This window comes from Mustelus asterias, chromosome 10 (assembly GCF_964213995.1).
Source record: "Mustelus asterias chromosome 10, sMusAst1.hap1.1, whole genome shotgun sequence".
In the NCBI taxonomy this organism is placed as follows: domain Eukaryota; kingdom Metazoa; phylum Chordata; class Chondrichthyes; order Carcharhiniformes; family Triakidae; genus Mustelus; species Mustelus asterias.
The window spans coordinates 97,117,746-97,139,855 of NC_135810.1; the positions used below are offsets into that span (position 1 = coordinate 97,117,746).

General features: G+C 40.1%; 1 protein-coding gene across 14 annotated transcripts in view; it reads left to right on the forward strand.

Annotated features, from left to right (window-relative positions):
- The window catches only part of nbeaa (neurobeachin a), an 812,689-nt gene extending 803,812 nt beyond the window's left edge, over nt 1-8,877 (forward strand). For all 14 annotated transcript variants that reach the window (XM_078222243.1, XM_078222244.1, XM_078222247.1 and 11 more), the window contains one exon: nt 7,346-8,877. In XM_078222243.1, the coding sequence (XP_078078369.1) occupies nt 7,346-7,436 (91 nt within the window). In that variant the 3' untranslated portion in view covers nt 7,437-8,877. The remainder of the gene's footprint in view (nt 1-7,345) is intronic.
- The last annotated feature ends 13,233 nt before the right edge of the window (nt 8,878-22,110 follow it).

Genomic DNA, 22,110 nt, shown 5'->3' on the forward strand with positions numbered 1-22,110 from the left:
GCTAAGTAGCTTCTGGAGAAAACATCACATCGACTTTAGTTGTCAAACTGTCAGGAGATGGGTTTTTAAGATCTTCTTTTGGAAGATTTTAACCTATCTTCCAGATAAGTTTTGGTGTCTCTCTTGTGGTAGTCTTTCTGTGTCCTTTAGAAATGTTTGCTCCAATCCACGAAACCTATTGTCCCACCCAACTTTAATGTCATCTATAAATTTGGATATACAACTCTCTATTGCTTCATACAAGGCATTAATATCTCTGATGATAAGCTGAGACCCCAAAAAATATTTTGGGGGAACATCATTGTCACATGCCACCAATCAAAGAATAAATCCTTCATATCTATTTAGGTATATTCTCTGTATATTATTTGCAAGATGCACTCTGTATTTCAATGAGTTTGACTGTGGTGAGCAGCTCATAAACTTGGTCAATGCCAGTTCCTGGTTTTGAAATCGATATCAAACATTACGGATCTCACTACTAATTGACCCACACAAGCATGATCTTTATTGTCATCAGGTGAACTTTCAAAGTTTGAGATCTGCTAGAAACTCAACGTTAGGCTTCAATAGTGGAGTCAGAAACTTTAGGAACATTTAAGAAGCTATTGGATAGGCACATGGAGTACTTCGGGATGAAAGAGAGGAAATAGCTTGATCTGGGTTTCAGACAAAGCTCGGCACAACCTCGTGGGCCGAAGGGCCTGTTCTGTGCTGTACTGTTCTATGTTCTAATATTACCAACTCATTAAATACAAGGCTATAAACATATCAAAGCTGCAATTTTGCAGATGCCAAGCCAGACTAACTCCCAGGTGCAAACCTTAACTGCTCCTGAAGGAGTTCCCTTTGCTTTGTTTCAATTGTGATCTAGATCAATGCCCATACAGGATGAAGGAGACCTATAATTTGTCTTACCAGCATTCTTCCCAAAAGCAGAAAAGTAATTGCCCTAGGAATCCCCTTAGCACCACAGGTCTCTTCAAGAACTCTTTCGGCACTATATCCTCATAAGAGTCTCAATTCTACATTTTCCATCGAAGAGCCAAGATCACTACACAGAAAAACTGTGCATAGTGAAGTGAGAGAAGACCACATGATCAGTAAGGCCATGCATTAGGTGTTTCTTTGCATCTGTGTAAGAAGGAAATAATTAATTAATCCTATTTATACAAATTTAATTTGAAACACGAGGAAACTGTAAAATATGATAATCAAATATTCCAAATCATGAGCATCAAGGTAAAAACAAATCTAGTGCTTTATTGTGAATTCCATTTGTAAAGGAGCTGTGAAAATTTTCATTTTCACATTGGTCATATAGATGTATGACAAAACATCAAGAAAAGCTAGATATATGTGAAGGAAACCATTATAAATAAATATTCAGATTTCAGTTTAACAAAAATTTTGTTTCCTTGAAACATCAAAAATATCATTTGTTTTTGCCAAGTGTTTGAACTTGCTGTGTTGTTTAAATAGAAGCTCAAGGGTCAAAACTATTTGGGATTGATTGCTGCTATTTGCAGGAAATCATGCATCACAGCTATTGTAGCAAGGTACTCCCTCTTGTGTTGCTGAAAATTAGATTAGCTTTGTGGTTTGATCAGCACTTATTACTTCCAAAGATTACGATGAATTTCTAATTAGGAAATCAAATGCCATGATTTTCAAATAGGATATCAAAGCTGCATTATGAAGGTGTGTGTAGTTCTCAGTTTGTGTGGGGCTTATGCAAACAAGGACAATATGTTATAATTAAACATATATGCATCTAGAAGGCATCCCTTACAATTCAATAATTATATTCCTAATCATCAATTACATTTTCACACCTTGTACAGGATTCTTTCCCATTTATCACAATTTATAAAGAAAACTACAATCTCTTTGGACTATGCTGGATAGGAAGTTTGTAATGAAGATAAGAATATAAGAAATGGGGGTTATAGGCCATTAAGTATCCAAATGCACCATATTTGTTGGTTTCCCTGTAAGAATGAAAACACTCAAATTACATGTCAAAGGAATTGCTTCAAGAAATACTTGAACTTGGACTCTCTGGGTGTTTCCTAATATTACAATTGCATTGCTTGTTTTTGTCAGTTTGCCTGTATCAGTGGATTCAGGTGAATGAACTTTCAACGTGTTGAAGCAGGTAAAGAACTATCAACATTCAACTATGAGACAAGAGCGTTTGAATAGTCTCACCATGCTTAATATCAACTGTGACTTTGCACAAAAGCTAGATTTTTCCTCAATATTTAGTGCATTTGAGGGGCCAGAAAAGGGCTAGAAAAACATCTGTTAAATAAAAACAATATTCAAATCATGTCTCACTTTTTTTGGTGCCCTTTTTTCATGTATCTTCATTTTCTTATTATGACTAGGGGCCTCAAAAACTGGAAGTGGCCTGGGTCTGTCTAGACTTCTGAGGGTGCCTGCCTACCACTAATCATTGCCACATTATATGGTCATTCTTTGAATTTGATACCATTCTTAATTTCCTTAGTTGGTCATGGATGCTGCATCTTTCTCGTGGAGCCTTTCATTCTTAAGGAAATGTGTCTTGGTCGTGAATTATGAAATATCTTTTGAGATATCTGCCACTGCCTATATACCACCTTAGTTTTTAACCTATTTTCTCAGTCCAGTTTAGCCAACTCTGTTTACATATCTTTGTTAATTGCCTTTATTATTTAGTTTATTTAGTTTAAGTTCTAGTTTCAGACCTAACTTTCTCACCCTCAAATTGAATGTGAAATTTTTGCATATTATCATTGCCTAGATGATCCTTTACTATGAGATCACCAATTAATCCTGTCTGATTACACATTTCCAAATCTAAAATAGCCTTTCCCTTGTCAGTTTCATAATATATTATTCTTAAGAAATTGTCCCCAATACACTCAATGAACTTGTCCTCAGTGCTAGCTTTATCAATTTGATCTGTCCAATCTATATGAAGATTAAAGTCTCTTATGATTATTCTGGTACCTTCATTACAAGCCCCATATGTTAAGGATGTAAAACCATTTTAATCATAACTGCACATATTTCGGCATATAGTGTGAAGTAGAGTGTGGGGCAGAGCTTGTATGTTTCCCCCACCTCCGACCAAAGCATTTTCAATATCTTCCTTATTCTTCCTCTCCTGAAATCAATGACACAAGCTCCTGTGTTGTTTTCTAGGCACTGGCAGCCATCCAGTTTCTATTTTGATGTGCCATGAGATTTTTTTGTGTTTGTGAGGAGCAACACAACTATATTGGGTAATGTTCTTACCCGATGTCTGCACCTCTTTTGAGTCCGGAATGAAGCATACAGCCTATGAATTGTGTCCTAGGTTGGCACAGTTGAGTAGGCAAATCTGGGATCTTCTTTGTGTATCTTACTAATACCCAATTGATTGTATATGTTCAATCTTAAAGAAAGTTAGGATTTTTTGGGAAAGGCAGAGGAAATAGTCAGTACCCATATCATTTGTTACATATTACATAATCAGGAAATAAATCTCAATTTTGCAAAAAAATGTTTTTATATGTTTACCCCTCATTTGAACATAATACTAGAATAAGGGAAGTTTGCATATAGCATGCATTGTTGGTGGTATAAAATTGGATCAGTTAAGTTAGCATTTCTTAAAGCCAACAAATTGTTAGAATCTGATGGTCTGCATCCTAGAGTTTGCGAAGAAGTGTTTATTTGAGTTTTTGAGGATATAACTTAGTAGGATTGTAGTATACGGATTTCCAAAAGACATTTAGTATACTAGATAAGGACTCTTGGATTTGGGGGTATTATATTAGCACGGACAGAGAGTTGGTAGGAATAAATAGACTATTTTCAAATTAGCAGGATGTGACAAGTGAAGTGCTGCAAGGATCATTGCTGGAACCTCAACTATTTACAGTGAGCATTAGGCTAAATAGCGTATCTACGTTTGTTAACTATATGAAGCTGGGTGAGAATGTAAATTATGAAGAGGACTTAAAGAGGCTGCAAAGAGATGTAAATAGATTAAGTGTGTGGACAGCAAAGTGGCAGTTGTGAGAAGTTAGTAAGTGTGAGGCGAATGGAAAAGCAGAATATCTTTTTAAATAGGTGTGTCTTGAGTCTGAGATATTGGGTGTAATTGTGCAAAGACAACAGAGTTAGGATGCAGGTACATCAAGCAATTAGGAAAGCAAATGCTCTGTGGCCTTTATTGCAAGCGGTCTGGGATATAAGATCAAGGAAGCTTTGCTACAATTGAATTGGGCTTGTTGAGACCACACCTAGAGTACTGTACAAAATTTTAGCTTCTGTTTAAAGGATATACTTGCCTTAAAGGCAGTATAGCAAAGGTTCATTAGATTATTTTCTTGGATGAAAGGGTTGTTCTATGATGAGAAGCTGAGTAAATTTCGAAGAATGAGAGGTGATTTCATTGGAACATGTAAGATTCTGAAGGGGCTAACAGGGTAGACACTGGGGTTTTGGGGTTGTAGTTTCCCCCAGCTGAGGAATCTAGAACATGGGGCACAGCCTGAGGATAAGGGGTCAATTATTTAGGATTGAAATTAGGAGAGATTTCTTTACTCAGAGAGTTGTGAACCTTTGGAATTCTCTACCCCCAAAGACTTGTAGATTCATCATCATTGAATATATTCAAGGCTGGGACAGAGATTTCTGAGTAGACAGGAAAGTAGATTAAGAGGCAGAAGATCAGCCATGATTGCATTGGATAGCAGAGCAGTATCCAGGGGTCATATGGTCTATTCCTGCTTTTGTTTCATCTGTTTTTATGTTTGCCTTCTAGATTCTGACCTTGTACTCCTTCCAGTCGCTCTCTCACTGGCACGAATAAATGAGGTGACTGGCTATTGGGGGTTAGAAGGTGCCTCTCACATGAAGATGGCCCTAAACTTCCCTATAATTAGTCATTTACATCAGCCTTCCTTCAGCCAAACTATGAAATTGGATTACCACTCCAAAAACTAGGCTGATTTTGTGAAAAGATCTTTTGGATAATACTCTTTTCCTTGAATTTTTTTACCACTGTGAAAGCCTAAATAATCCTAAGTAAGTTGGTTCTGGTAAAAGGTCACAGACTTGCATTGTTAACTCTGCTTCTGTCTCTACTGATGCTTCCAGAGCTGCTGAGTATTTCTAGCATTTTCTGATCTTTTCCTAAATAATCAATGTTGGTTTTTAGAAAGTTGGGCTGATCTCTCTTTAAAGGCTTTCCAGCTGATCAGTTCTTTTCAAACTTAGTTCTCAAACAAATCCATTGATTTGAACAGAACAGATTTTTAAAAAGGTAGTTGTAACTTACATTTATATAGCTGCTTTTGTTAGGATGTCCCAGGATGCTAAATGGCAGCAGTAACAATACAGAGGGAAAGTGGCACAGCTGTTCCTTCTGCAACATCAGGTTCATAGTTACTTATATAGTTCATCTGAGCTCTTGCCATCCAATTCACCTAGCACTGGAATGTGGTGGAGAGATTTCCAAGCAGCTGTGGCTTTTTCAAGCCCTGTGGCATCCATTCGGAGAGAAATATTCTTCTGATGAGAAGAAATTGTAAAATGTTACTGGTCAACCTATCGATGGCATAAAAGAACACTCCAATTCACAGGTTCAGCTGTGAAACAGCTGCTTCAGGTAACAGCAAAAGTAGGATCACCTTGTTCTTGGAAAGAGGAGGTGCAGAAAGTTACCGTCTGCAGCATTCAATGGGGGAACAGCTGAGAAGCAGTTTGCTAATCTGAAGAAACCTGGCCAATAGAAACCAACAACTACAATTTTACATTCGGGTTGTCAAGCCAAATAATTGCACAAGGAGTAACAGAGGGTATTGCTGTGATGTTTCCTTCATATTTATGAATCAGGCATTGAATCATTATTTGTGCCATGTCTGCTCTCAGTAACCACAGTCACACACCAGGCAGTTTTTAATTTTCTATTCGTGCATCGAGTATTCACAGCTGTCCTGCTTTCTGCTGCCAGAGAACCTCTGTGTCAAGCCTTTCGCTTTGTGGCTTCTTGTGAAATCCATTCCACTTTTCAAGCTTGAGTATTGAAGTTGCATTGTCAAAGGTTATGTGTGTGGGTCCAGAATGGGTTATTCATCTTCAAACACTGTTGTGGGACATTGGTTGAGGTCCAGATGGATGGGGTGGCATTCATTTTCCACGATTTAATGGACTTGCCAGAAGATTGGTGCAACACAGTGAATGAAGAGGAAAGCAATTTTTTTCATGCTTTCTTAAGACGTGGGCATCACTGGCAAGGGTTGCCCATCTCTAAACGCTCTTGAATTGAGTAGCTTGCTAGGCTATTTCAAAGGGCAGTTAACAGTCAATCACATTGCTGTGGCTGTGGAGTCGCATGTAGACCAGACCAGGTAAAAATGGCAGATTTCCTTCCCAAAAAGACATTATTGATCCAAGTAGGATTTTATGACAATTAAACAATAGTTACATGGTCACTATCACTGATATGCATGATCACTAGCTGCATATGCCAGATTTATTAGTTGAATTTAAATTCCAATGGCTGCCATGGTGGGAATTGAACCCATGTCTCCAAAACATTAGCCTTGGCCTGTGGGTTACTAGCCCAGTAATATTACCATTACAACGCTATCACCTGCCACAGCATTGGCAACCAAGGTGTTGGGGGTGATTTCAGTAAATGTTCTGAAGTTGTCAAAAGAACCTGTTGTACATTGCTATCTTTAACAAATGATATTGAGCCATCTTGGAATTATTCTGGAAGGAATTTTATTTTAAAATATCATAAACTGACTTAAGAATAATTGTTTGGATATCTGATTCAAAAGCATAATTCAACCAGCACAAAGAAAATCTGGATTAAGAATCTACTGATAATCATGAAACCATTGTTAATTGTTGGAAAAACCCATCTGGTTCACTAATGTTCTTTAGGGAAGGAAACCTGCCATCCTTACCTCAGGACTCACCTGATGAAGGAGCAGCGCTCCGAAAGCTCGTGATTCCAAATAAGCCTGTTGGGCTTTAACCTGGCGTTGTGAGACTTCTTACTGTGCCCACCCCAAACCAACCCTGGCATCTCCACATCATCCTTACCTGGTCTGGCCTACATATCACTCCAAAGCAAAAACAATGTGGTTAACTCTCAACTACCCCCAGGCAACTAGGAATGGGCAATGAATGCTGGCCAGCCGGCGATGCCCACGTCCCATGAATGAATTTTTAAAAACATAAAATTGCCAGATTGCTAAGATTTTCTTTAAGAACTTGTCTGTGTGCATTACGCAAAGCAATGTTTTCAAAGTTCACGTATTGAACGTAACATTATTTTGTATTTCTGTTACAGGACACTGATAACAGGCATGGCTTCAGGCAGCATCGTAGCTTTTAACATAGATTTCAACCGGTGGCATTATGAACATCAGAACAGATACTAAACCAATTTTAAGGGAGGCTGAAGTGTGATTGCCAGTTCCAGCTGAGAGCACAAGTGCTGCAGTGAACGCCTAGGAATAAGTGGTGGAACATGATGCCCTCTGCATTGACCTCTGTTATACATTCCATTACATTGAGCAATAGTTTGTACATTGTATTCTTCAAACGTAAAAGCAATCACAATGGCTGTTTTATTTTTTTCCTACCACTGAGCACCAGCTACCAGAAAGAAATGCCATATTAGTTTATGATTCAGTAATGTGAACTAACTGAATCAATGTTAAGTAATATTTCCAAGTAATTGTAATGATAACATGTCAGGGAAAAATTTCTGATGAATGTGTCCAATTATTATTCATAATATTTCAAGCTAAGAGAAGACCATTTTTAAAATAAAAATGCATCCCTCTTTATTTTCAGCAATATCCAATCTGTGATATACTTTTAAGTATTCCTTTAATATAAGACCTTTGATAGAAGATGAAGCACCCAAAACATCTGTTTCTAAACCAGTCTGAAATTCCACCATGCAATTCTGTAAATCTACTGTTCCTTAAGATAATTTTTCCAAAATAAAACTGATGGAGCTTGGTACAAAATAACTAACATAGCTTTGAGGATAAAGTTGACTTGGCTATCTCATTTTACAGTGTGGCAGTGAGACCCCCCCATTCTGTTTTGTGCTGTCAGTTTACAAACACAGTTTGGTTTCTGTACACTGTAAAATTTATCTTAATGAGGTGAATATTGTGAGATCTTGGCTCTCCAGCTTATAAACTGCATTTTCAGCTTTCCTCGTAGGCACGAGAATAGGAGTACGTTGCATTTTTTTTCTACTGTAGCAAGAATCACTGTTAGATATTTCTGGCATATTCTAATTAAACACATTCACGGGGTTAAAAAAAATCACTTCATGTTTTCTTCTTTGTATATTTGGTGACTGTATTGTCAAAAGTCATAGATGTACATACTGTGTTGGTAGGGCTAAGAGGCATGTAAACAGGAATGTAGTTTTCTTGGAAATTACACTCACTCGCAGTTGTTTATTTAAGAAATAATTATTGGATTCTTTGTATTGGCACTTTGCACCAGGAACATATCATTATTTATTGCTGTGATTATTGATTTGCCATCCACACTGTAATAGTAAATTTTAGCACTAAGTTCCTTACTTGTTGTTTGTATTTAAACAATTAAAACCATGAAGAAAGTCTGACTGCGTAATTAAGTTGTACATCACATGTGTGAGCAATATTATGAGTTTTTAGTCTAGGATTGGGAGGGGGGAATAAGCATCTGGAAAACAATTTCATTTCATCTGGAAATCACAGTGAAATATTTTGGATATACAAAATCCTTGAGCTATTGTAACGCTGTTTTATGGCAAAAATGTAAAATATGCCAGATGTGTGTCAGTTCAAAATTAAAATTGAAAAAATAAAATATGCAAAGAACTAATTTGTTTTGTTCATTCTTTTGTCAAGATAGTGACTGTGGAGCTTACCTTGTCAAAGGCAGAGAAATGAGAATATGTTTTCATTTAATTGAAAATGCTTTTCTAATAAATGTAATTGCTTGTCAATTTTCCCCTTGGCAGTAAAACGCAAAGCTCAAAATTCAAATAGAGTTCTTGGTGATCAGGTTTTTTAATTAAGTTTGAATTGCAACAAGTCACAAAAACTGATGTTATGGAGAAACCCAGCAGAGCAATTGGAAGGATGGAAGTCTCCCTCTCTCTTGAAGTTTCTAAACACTTGCCTGGATGAGTGCAGCTCCGACAACATTCAAGAAGCTTGTTGCCATCCAAGACAAAGCAACCCACTTGATCGCTAGCCCATTCACAAATATTCACTCCCTGTAACACTGGCTCAGCAGTGTGTCCCAAGTGTTCGGGTGCCAGATCAGAAACCCCAGGATATATAATGAGCCAGTCTAGACCTCAACAATTTTTGTAATTTGGCATAAATGTGAGGAAAGGATGCTTCGCCTCAGGATTGATTCCACTGACAAAATAGGGATTTAAAAAAATCAAAACAAGCTTTAATAATTCATAACACAGTTTAAATATACCTCTAACAAAATGAAACCATTTGACTCTTAATCTTTAAACATGAAAAGAAATAAACTCTTAACTTCTAATTTATTACTGTTCAATTCCATTTAATCAATATAGACATAAACATAAACCTCTCTTTAAAAATAGCTAGCAAATCCAGACATACTTGCTTTGACTTGGATTAACAGCTTTGGAGTTTCCAAAGAGATTTTGTAGAGAGAGAGAGTATGTGAGCCTCCAGGCTTCTACCTTGAAACTAGCTGCAGTCAGCAACTGCTCTTCTTAAAATGAAACTGCTTTTCTGCTACAAGCCTGACTCCCCCCAATTCTAGTATCACGTGTCTCTATCCCTGTATACCTAACTCACCTTATTACTTTCATCAAAAAACACCCCATTAAACCTTCTGCTAAATATAAGCATACATGGCTAAAATGAGTAATTATTCTGCTTTCTCAGCATCTGCTGCATTCTGACCAGACAAACTGACTCTGTAGAAAAACACTGCATCTTAATGCAGTCCCCTTTAAACATAAAATATATCAAAAATAGCACAGTATCATCACACAAGATGTACTTCAGAAAGGATATACTGACACTGGAGGGGGTGCAGATGCAATTCACTAGGTTGATTCCGGAGTTGAGAGGTTTGGCTTATGAGGAAAGACCGAGTAGACTGGGACTATGCTCAATGGAATTAAGAAGAATTAGGGGGGATCTTTTAGAAACATAAAATTATGAAAGGAATAGATAAGATAGAAGCAGGGAAGTTGTTTCCACTGGCGGGTGAAACCAGAACTAGGGGGCATAGCCTCAAAATAAGGGGGAGCAGATTTAGAACTGAGTTGAGGAGGAACTTCTTCACTCAAAGGGTTGTGAATCTTTAGAATTCCCTGCCCAGTGAAGCAATTGAGGCTACCCCGTTGAATGTATTTAAGGCAAAGATAGATTTTTGAACAGTAAAGGAATTAAGGGTTATGGTGAGCGGGCGGGTAAGTGGAGCTGAGTCCACTAAAAGATCAGCCATGATCTTGTTGAATGGTGGAGCAGACTCTAGGGGCCAAATGGCCTACTCCTGCTCCCTAGTTCTTATGTTCTTATGTAATTCATCAAAACTTCTTCAACAGTATCTCCCAAACCCGTGAACTCTACCACCCAGAAGGACAAGGACAGCAGATGCATGGAAACACCACCATCTCCAAGTTCTCCTTCAAGCCACAATCATCATGACTTGGAACTATATCCCCATCCCTCCACCGTCACTGAGTTAAAATCTTGGAACTCTGTAACAGCACTGAGTACCTACACCGCCTGGACTACAGCAGTTCAGGAAAATGGCTCAGCATCACCTTCTCAAGGGAAATGAGGAATGCCCACATCCCGCAAATAGTAAAAAAAACACTTTTTTTCTTTCTCATTGCCTTCCAGTACGTCATAAGACAATGGAGGAAAATAAGATTAACAAAGTCTATTTAAAAGCTTTACATGCTCTGAACTCAGAACCATCTGATTTATCCCAGTCTAAACTACACACAAAGAATAGTTTCAGATTAGCTTCAATTTCTCAGAATCATCTGGCCATGATTCTGAGAAATCATTTTGGGATGACAATTGGTCAGCATGACATTGCCAAATTAGTTCATCTTCGATTTGAACCGTGTAAGAAATTGGACCTGTTTTTGCTAAAACTATGGCTGAAACCCATATCTCACTCCTGGCATAATTACGCATTAACACTTGATCTTGTTGAAATGGGTACTGTTCTATCCCTACTTCTCAACTAGCAACTTGAGGTCGTTGTTGACACTCTACTGTCTCTGAAGTTTCTGGAGGTAATAACAAATAAAAGTTCTCAACTTTCACTTTAAGAGTAGTAATGCAGGTGAACTTCGGGTAGTCGCGTGAGTAGTGTTCCTATACAATGCCAAAAAGTTATTCACACGACGTGATAGTGAACCGTGCTCTCTTGAAGTTTTTAAAGATTGTTTCAAGGATTGTATGAATCTTTCAGCCAATCCATTGGTTGACGGATGATAAAGTGTGTATCTTATATGCTGAATACCATTTACTTTGAGAAAATCCTCAACGTCTTGTGAAGTAAACAGTGAACCATTATCACTAACAATCTGGTTCTGGTTTACCAAATCTTGCAAAAATTTCATCAAGTTTTTCAATAGTTGTAGCAAAGCTTAGGATAACAATTTCTGGTCACTTTGAGTGTGCATCAATTATGACTAAGAACATGTAACCCTCAAATGCACCAGGAAAATCTACATGCAATCATTGTCATGGCATTTTAGGCCACTCATACGGGTGTAAAGGAGACAACAATGCTGCATTTCTTATTCATGCACAGGATTGACACTGTCCCACTTTTCCTTCAATTTGAGCATCCAGACCCAACCACCAAAAATAACTACATGCTAATTCCTTCGTCCAGATATACCAGGATGTCCTTCACGTAGTCGTTCAAGAACTCTTCCACACAGACTAGGAAGTATGATCACTTGGATTCCCCATAATAGACACCCACCTTGGACAGCAACACTCTTGACATCTATGGCTTCAAATCAGGATGTACGGTGGATTGCAGCTATCTCTCCTTTCAATACTATATCCATCAGCTTCCCCATCAATCCTGGTATGTCTCTGAACTTGAGAAGCTGTTGCAGACAAATGATCTACTGGCAAAAAATAAAGAATATTAGCTAAACTAGTTGATGGTATCTGCTCAATACCTGAACAGTGTCCTCGTCCAGAGCTCTGCCTCTGTTACAGACTTTGTAGAATAATTTGTATTTATGCTGGTCTTGTAATCAGAGTTCCAAAGAAGAGTCATATTGAACTCACAAAGTTAATCCTGTTTCTCTCTTCACAGATGCTGCCAGGCCAGCTGAGTTGTTCCAGCAGTGCCTGTTTTAATTTGTAATTGGTACAAGCTTGCATCTGAAACTTCAAAATGACATTTTTCCAGAGAACAAGGTGAGTGATGTGGGTATCACTGGCAGGGGGGGCCAGGCTGATGATCCAGGAGTGGCTATATTCAACAGGCTAATTTCTTTAGGAAATCGGACAGTGATTGAGATAAGGTTGATCGACATGATGAGATTAACTCAGTCAAGCCCTCTTGTTAAATTCTTGAAAGTAAAACATTTTTTTGGATTACAGTCATTTTGCTTAGCATCAATCGTGACAACATTTTAGTTTTAACAGTTTAGTTCCAGGCAGCCTAATTATCACCAACATGATCTTCACAGACTCTCGCTCAAATCTTTCTCAACCTGTCTACTCCTATGAGACAGTAAGAAGTCTCACAACACCAGGTTAAAGTCCAGCAGGTTTATTTGGTAGCAAACGCCGCTAGCTTTCGGAGCGCTGCTCCTTCATCAGGTGAGTGGGAGATCTGTTCACAAACAGGGCATATAAAGACACAAACTCAATTTACAGAATAATGATTGGAATGCGAGTCTTTACAGCTAATCAAGTCTTAAAGGTACAGACAATGTGAGTGGAGAGAGCATTAAGCACAGGTTAAAGAGATGTGTATTGTCTCCAGACAGGACAGTTAGTGAGATTTTGCAAGTCCAGGCAAGTCGTGGGGGTTACAGATAGTGTGACATGAACCCAAGATCCCGGTTGAGGCCGTTCTCATGTGTGCGGAACTTGGCTAGCAGTCTCTGCTCAGCGACTCTGCGTTGTCATGTGTCGTGAAGGCCGCCTTGGAGAACGCTTACCCGAAGATCAGAGGCCGAATGCCCGTGACCGCTGAAGTGTTCCCCAACAGGAAGAGAACAGTCTTGCCTGGTGATTGTCGAGCGGTGTTCATTCATCCGTTGTCGTAGCGTCTGCATGGTTCCCCCAATGTACCATGACTTGGGACATCCTTTCCTGCAGCGTATCAGGTAGACAACGTTGGCCAAGTTGCAAGAGTATGTACCGTGTACCTGGTGGATGGTGTTCTCACGTGAGATGATAGCATCTGTATCGATGATCCGGCACATCTTGCAGAGGTTCCTGTGGCAGGGTTGTGTGGTGTCGTGGTCACTGTTCTCCTGAAAGCTGGGTAGTTTGCTATGGACAATGGTCTGTTTGAGGTTGTGCGGTTGTTTGAAGGCAAGAAGTGGGGGTGTGGGGATTGCCTTGGCGAGATGTTCATCTTCATCAATGACATGTTGAAGGCTCCGGAGGAGATGTCATAGCTTCTCACATGAACCGGTGCTTAATGCTCTCCCAATCACATTGTCTGTACCTTTAAGACTTGATTAGCTGTAAAGACTCGCATTCCAATCATTATTCTGTAAATTGAGTTTGTGTCTTTATATGCCCTGTTTGTGAACAGATCTCCCACTCACCTGATGAAGGAGCAGCGCTCCGAAAGCTCGTGGCGTTTGCTACTAAATACACCTGTTGGACTTTAACCTGGTGTTGTGAGACTTCTTACTATGTTTACCCCAGTCCAACGCCGGCGTCTCCACATCATTACTCCTATGAGAACCATTGCTGATATTCCCTTCTCTAACCAGAGATGCTGAGACGCCCACCCCCCCCCACCATCTTCCCCTCCACTGATCTCAGGCAGAGAGCTGTCGGGTGCTCAGCACTTACCTCCTCACTAACTGGAGTGCCCAATTCGGACTTTTATGGAACATGTCTGTTTCGCACCGATTCTGGATAGGCGAACACGGTGGTAAAGAGGAAAGTGCCTGTAAAGTTGGGCGTGCAACCCATTAAGTTAATTTAAATGCATACAAATGCATTTAAATGCCCGTCATGCCTGCCTCAGGCGTGGTCCCGATTACGGCCATTTTCGGGCCTTGTTAAAGGTGTAACTGGCACGGAGAAGGGCGCAGATCACGCTACTCACCTCACACACCAAGTTTTTACGTCCGAAAACAGGTGCAACGCAATGGCAAAATTGGGCCCTTGGTAATCATGGGGGTGATAGGTTATCGGGGGTAGGAGGGATTTTACTATCAGATCAACCATGATCTTACTAAATGGTGGAACAAGTTCGAGGGGCTGAATGGCCTACTCCTGCTTTTTGTTTGCCTGTTCAACCTGCCACTGAAATCACTATAACGGCCTGAATTTCTGGTACTTACCCATTCATCCTTTACTAATAAGTTAGGGTTAGTGCATTCAAAAGTAAATGAGTTTTTAATGGTGCAATAAATGTTAATTACTTCTGAACAACCTCACTGGCTCTGAAAAAATCTTTTTTATTTCTCTGAAGAGAATTAATTTTGCAGATATTTTCATCTTTTCTTTTATCTCTCTCCTTTAATTCCATCTTTATTTCCCAATCTTTATTTTTCCTTTTCTACACGATTTTAAGTCTGCTTTATGTTTACCACTTTAGACTGATTTGATTTCTGCCCATATCAGTGAAGATTATTCCATCTGATTGATTGATTGAGTCTTGCCAGAGGGTGCTGTGTTTGGTCAGACAATATACAAGAGCAGGTATCAGTTCTAAAACCGATCTAAATGTTGTAGGCATCTGACAGCGAAGTGAAAGGCAAATGCCATTCCTTCACCGTTGATAGCACAATCTGAATAATTAACTCATTTGTTCTCCCCATAGTTCATGACTAACCTTCTGAGTATTTCCAGCAGTTCTTTTTGTTTTCCTACAACATAATCCTGGTCATGTTTTAACAAAAATTTGGAACAGATTTTTGTTTAAATTATTTACTGAAACTCTGATGAAATTGTTAGCAATGTTTTTTTTATTCATTCATGGATCATGGGTGTCACTGGCTGGCCAGCATTTATTGCCCATCCCTGGTTGCCCGAGGGCAGTTGAGAGCCAACCACATTGCTGTCACTCTGGAGTCACATGTAGGTCAGACCAGGTAAGGATGGCAGATTTCTTTCCCTAAATGATATTAGTGAACCAGATGGGTTTTTCTGACAAGCAACAGTGGTTTCATGGTCACCAGTAGATTCTTAATTCCAGATATTTTTTATTGGGATGGCACAGTGGCACAGCGGTTAGCACTGCTGTCTCACTGCGCCAAGGACCTGGGTTCGATTCCCGTCTGTGTGGAGTTTGCACGTAATCCCCGTATCTGCGTGGGTTTCCTCCGGGTGCTCCGGTTTCCTCCCACAGTCCAAATATGTGCGGGTTAGGTTGATTGGCCATGCTAAATTACCACTTAATGTCGGGGGGCTCGTAGGGTAAATACATGGTGTATTGGGGATAGGGCCTGGGTGGGCTTGTGGTCAGTGCAGACGCGATGGGTGTAGGAATTCTATGATTGAATTCAAATTCCACCATTTACCGTGGTAGGATTCAAACCCGGGCGCCCGGAAAATTAGCTGAGTTTCTGGATTAATAGTCCAGCGATAATACTACTAGGCCATTGCCTTCATTTTTGATACGTTCATCAAAATAATATTGATTTAAAATTGCTATTAACAAACTTACACAATCTAGAACAACCTGCCGTCAATATTAGTTGTGGCGACGTGATCTTTTTTATTTTATTTAAGTTGTCTTTATTGCCATTGCTGCTGATCAGCATCATATATCTTTGTCCAGACGGAATGATGTTGGGCCATGGGTTCACCGAAGTTATGATGTGGAGATGCCGGCGTTGGACTGGGGTAAACACAGTACGAAGTTTAACAACACCAGGTTAAAGTCCAACAGGTTTATTTGGTAGCAAAAGCCACACAAGCTTTCGGAGCTCCAGGCCCCTTCTTCAGGTGAGTGGGAATTCTGTTCACAAACAGGGCATATAAAGACACAGATGCAATTTACATGAATAATGGTTGGAATGCGAATACTTACAGCTAATCAAGTGTTTAAGATACAAAGAACGTGAGTGGAGAGAGCATCAAGACAGGCTAAAAAGATGTGTATTGTCTCCAGACAAGACAGCCAGTGAAACTTTGCAGGTCCAGGCAAGCTGTGGGGGTTACAAATAGTGTGACATGAACCCAATATCCCGGTTGAGGCCGTCCTCGTGTGTGCGGAACTTGGCTATCAGTTTCTGCTCAGCGACTCTGCACTGTCGTGTGTCGTGAAGGCCGCCTTGGAGAACGCTTACTCGAATATCAGAGGCCGAATGCCCATGACTGCTGAAGTGCTCCCCAACAGGAAGAGAACAGTCTTGCCTGGTGATTGTCGAGCGGTGTTCATTCATCCGTTGTTGCAGCGTCTGCATAGTTTCCCCAATGTACCATGCCTCGGGACATCCTTTCCTGCAGCGTATCAGGTAGACAACATTGGCCGGTACATACTCTTGCAACTCGGCCAACGTTGTCTACCTGATACGCTGCAGGAAAGGATGTCCCGAAGCATGGTACATTGGGGAAACTATGCAGACGCTGTGACAACGGATGAATGAACACCGCTCGACAATCACCAGGCAAGACTGTTCTCTTCCTGTTGGGGAGCACTTCAGCGGTCACGGGCATTCGGCCTCTGATATTCGGGTAAGCGTTCTCCAAGGCGGCCTTCACGACACACGACAGCGCAGAGTTGCTGAGCAGAAACTGATAGCCAAGTTCCGCACACACGAGGACGGCCTCAACCGGGACATTGGGTTCATGTCACACTATTTGTCACCCCCACAGCTTGCCTGGACCTGCAAAATTTCACTGGCAGTCTTGTCTGGAGACAATACACATCTTTTTAGCCTGTCTTGATGCTCTCTCCACTCACGTTCTTTGTATCTTAAAGACTTGATTAGTTGTAAGTATTCGGATTCCAACCATTATTCATGTAAATTGAATCTGTATCTTTATATGCCCTGTTTGTGAACAGAATTCCCACTCACCTGAAGAAGGGACTTGGAGCTCCGAAAGCTTGTGTGGCTTTTGCTACCAAATAAACCTGTTGGACTTTAACCTGGTTTTGTTAAACCTCTTACTGTGTTCACCGAAGTTGGCAGGTGAAGTGATTCAGCAATGAACTGGGCTGCGTCAGTCAGTCCCAAATCTGCCCGGTGAACCTCCTTTCCATTTCTCTTGCCTTTCAATGAACAGAGAGGATCATTTTGTCTTCGTGAAACCACAATTTTATCAGAAAGCTGAACTTCTGTTTCCACACTGAACTAACAGGAATCTGAAATCCACACACATTGATCTCTGCAGTGTGTTTTTACTCAAATACAATTATTTCATGAAGTTGTGTTAGGCTAATGTTAGCCGTGGTAGAAATGTTTGATCGTAACATTAGATGCAGAAAATTTGGCTGTTCAATCACGTTATCAAATCAGGACTGAAATGGACATCATTTTCAGAGCAATTACTGCGTAAGTGAAATCCAGGAGATGGTGTACAGCTGATTTCCATAACTAAGTCATTCACTTTGAATAGAAGGTTTCACATTGAATAGGCAAAGGTAGTCGTGAAATTATTTCAATATTCCCTTCATTTTATTTGTCCAAATAAGCAAGAAGTTCTTTATATATCCAAACTGTTGAAGTGATTAAGCAAGTCTATTTCCAGGTTTCACATACAAAGGTAAGAATATTGAAACAAGAGTTTGGAGTTCTTTGTGATTTGTAAGCCGTTTTTCATATTGAAGGAAAAGCAAGAGTGAGAATAGATCAAATTAACCGGGTAACTGTGTCAGGAGGGATGTGTTGATTGAATTGTGGAATGCCTACAGGATATTGTAGTTGTACACCACTGTTACATTAACACTAAAGTGCCAAGCCCTTAATTGGTCACTCATTATTTTTGAAATGTTTTACAACTGAAATAAACTCAATAATACATTATCATTGCTGGACAATTCTCTTTGTTATATGCTCATTAATATTCACATGTGGAAAGGAGTACTAGAAAGCTGTTTAAATATGTTCTTTAAAATTAGTGTTGTTAAAGCAAATTTGACACATCTGGTCTTTAAAAATTGAGATCAACATTTGAGTGAATTTCAGTTTCAGATTTTGTTCTAGAATTCGTGCAATATTTTTATTTATTGTTTTTAGGTCACCCACCAGGGCCTCTGCTGTTAATGTATGAACATGGAAACAAAAGTTGGCCATTCAGCTCCCGAACCACCATTTAAGTTTAAGTTAAGTTTATTCATTAGTGTCACAAGTAGGCTTACATTAACACTGCAATGAAGTTACTGCGAAAATCCCCTAGACACCAGACTCCGGCGCCTGTTCGGGTACACTGAGGGAGAAGTTAGCATGGCAAATGTACCTAACCAGCACATCTTTCGCAATGTGGGAGGAAACCGGAGCGCCCGGAGGAAACCCACACAGACACCAGGAGAATGTGCAAACTCCGCACAGACAGTGACCCAAGCCGGGAATTGAACCCAGGTCCCAGGCGCAGTGAGGCAGCAGTGCTAACCACTGTGCCATCATGCCGCCATAATTGGATCATGGCTGAACTGTATCTCAATTCCAGTTATTCCTTTGATACTCTGAGCAAATAAAAATCTGCTGATCTCAGTCTATTAATGGCTAATGGGCTGCTGAGTGGCTATGGGACAACCGGTATCTGGTGTCGCCCCTCAGTGGGCTCTGCACTGAATTTTAGCTGGAGTGGGGGCAGTCAGGGCATGCCGAACCTGGCTCCTCAGATCATTCAGCCCAATGTTTCAGGTCAATGATCAGTTGGAGGATCATCGATCTGAAACATCAATTCTGCTTCTCTCCACAGATGCTGCCTGATCTGCTGAGCGTTTCCAGCATTTTCTGTCTTTATTACAATGGCTTACAGTCCTCATTTATTGATATGACAGACTGCTGCTTTGTAAAAAAAATGTAGAAATACCTTGATAGATGGCTTTGGCGCTGACTTCTTAAGAGCTAATCACAGAGTACTCAGGGCAAGTTACAATTCAAGCCAATGCAGGGAAAGCTAGTTCAACATATAGCTGATCCAAACACTGGTGTTGACAGAAAACTGCACATCTTTATACCAGGCTACGCACGTACACAGATGTTGTTTAAATTTTGATCTGACATTACATATAGATCTCACCAGAAACAGGCACATCTTGTACTAGCCACATATCTATACCTACATCCTCTATAGAGGCGCCTAGCTTCTCTTGTATGACGACTGCCCTATTCTCTAACTGGTATTAAGACAACTGATCTTGCTGTCTGACTCCAGGACTTGGTTATCGCTAAAGAAGTCAGAGGGTGGTGGGTGAGTGGAATTGGCTGCCATCAGTGGTGATGGAGGCAAACTCGATACAGTCTTTTAAGAGACTTCTGGATGAGTACATGGGACTTAATAGGATTGAGGGTTATAGGTAAGCCTATATATAAACCTAGGTAGGTAGGGACATGACCGGCACAACTTGTGGGCCGAAGGGCCTGTTTGTGCTGTATCTTTCTATGTTCTATGTTCTAAGTCAGCTAATGCAGTCCTTGTGAGGTACTAGGCACAGATGGAGGTTCTGCTGATGTGTCTAAGACACTTTGTGAAGGTCAGTTGCTGTTGGAATGTGCTCAATGTTGACTTTTGCAGTAAAAAGCTATGCTGACTCTTTGAAACAAAGGGATATGTCACCCTTTTTGATTATTTTCTTATTAATTCTTAAACCTCACTACGTAATCATATTAGAACCTTAACCTTTGTTGTTTATTTCACCCATACAGTGGGAAAGTCAGGGACTCACAAGGCATAGAAATATATTCCCAAATAAAACTCCAAAATACACAATTTGGTCACCAGGTTTATAACCATTTGGTTTATTTTTCATTGTAAGTTTACTAATGCAGGCAAAGTTTCGAAAGTGAACACAAGGTTAAAGTGATGTCTGCTTATTTATCAGCAGGTCTGATCTCAGAGTACAAATGCTATACGAATGCTGTTTTATTTGATGAGCTAGAAGGTGTCCTTTCTTGTCCTTATGCTCGAAGCCCTGCTTGCTTGAGAGCATGATAGATATCTCAGCCTCTGTAGAGACATTAGTGTAGAACCTTATCCAAATCCGTGGGTAGGATTTTAACTGTTGGTTTCAGTTTTTGTAATTCATTCATGGGATGTATGCATCGCTGGCAAGGCCAACATTTATTGTCCATCCCTAATTGTCCGTGAGAAGATTCTGGTCAGTCACCTCCTTGAACTGTTGCTGTCAACCTGTTGTAGGTACACCTACAGTGCTGTTCCAGAGGGAGTTCCAGAATTGTGACCCAGTGACAGTGAATTAAGGAATAGCAATCTATTTCCAAGTCAGGAATTCCTGTGACTTGGTGAGGGGAACTTGCAGGTGGTAGTTCTCCAATGCATCAGTTGCCTTTATTCATCTGGGTGGGAGAGGTCAAAGGTGAGGAAGGTACTATCGAAGGGGCCTTGGCAAGTTACTGCAATGCATCTTATAAATGATGCAGTCACTGAGCAATGGTAGTGGAGCAAATTAATGTTTAATGTTACATTGGATATGCAGCATAGAAACAGGCAATTGGGTCCATCCAATCCATGCTGGTGTTTATGCTCCACTCAAGTCTCCTCCCATCTTTCCTCATTTAAATCTGCCATTGCAACCATCTATTCCTTTTCCCACATTGGCTGGCCTAGTTTCCCATTGATTGAGTCTATGCCATTCACTTCAGCCACTCTCTGTGATAGCGAGTTCCATATTCTCACCACCTTCGGATAAAGAACTTTTTTCTCAAATCCCTACTGGATTTCTTAGTGACTATTATATTGATGGCATCCAGTTATGCTCTTCTCCACAAGATGAGTCATTTTCTCTGTATCTACTCTATCAAAACCTTTCATAATTTTAAAGACCACTATTAGATCACTTTAAAGTGCTTTTTCAAGAAAGATATGTATACCCATGCATTTCTGGTATCATCCTTGTAAATCTTCTTTGCACCCTCTCCAGTGCTTCCACATCCTTTCTACAATATAGCAAATAGTACTGCACACAGTATTCGAGGTGTGGTCTAACTGTGGTTCAATACAAGTTCAGTCTAGCTTTCATCCCTCTAGAAGAAAAACCTAGTGCTTGTTTATTTTTTATGGCCTTACTAACCTGTGAGACAATTTTTAGTGATTGATGTATTTGTGCTCCGAGATCCCTTTGTTCCTCTACCCCAGCTAAGCGTAAACCTTCCGAGTGATGTGACCTTCCTATTCTTCCTACCAAAATGTACGACCTCAAATTTATCTGTGTTGAACTTCATTTGCAAATTATTTGCACATCCTGCAAGTTATTGGATATCCTCCTGTAATTTGTGACTGCTCTACTCTATCAAATATCTCCACCAGCCCCGATTTGGTGTCATCTTTGAAAAGATGATGGATGGGTGCTAATCAATTGGGTTGTTTTTCCCTGGATGGTATTGAGCTTCTTGTGTGTCATTGAAGCTGTACTCATCTAGGCAAGTGGTTAATATTGTAGATGTTGGGCAGGTTTTTGGGTGTTGGAAGGTGAGATACTCACTGCAGAATTCCCAACCTTTGTTTTCCTTTATGTCAGTATTTTGATGGCTGGTTCAGAGAAGTGCCCAGGACTTGATGACTTGGATTCAGCAATGATAATTCTGGTGAACGTCATAGGCAGGTATTTAGTTGCTCTTTCGTTGGAGATGGTCATTGCCTGACAATTGTGTGACATGAATGTTACATTCTATTTATCATCCCAACCCTGAATACTGTACAGGTCTTGCTGCATGCGCTCGCAGAC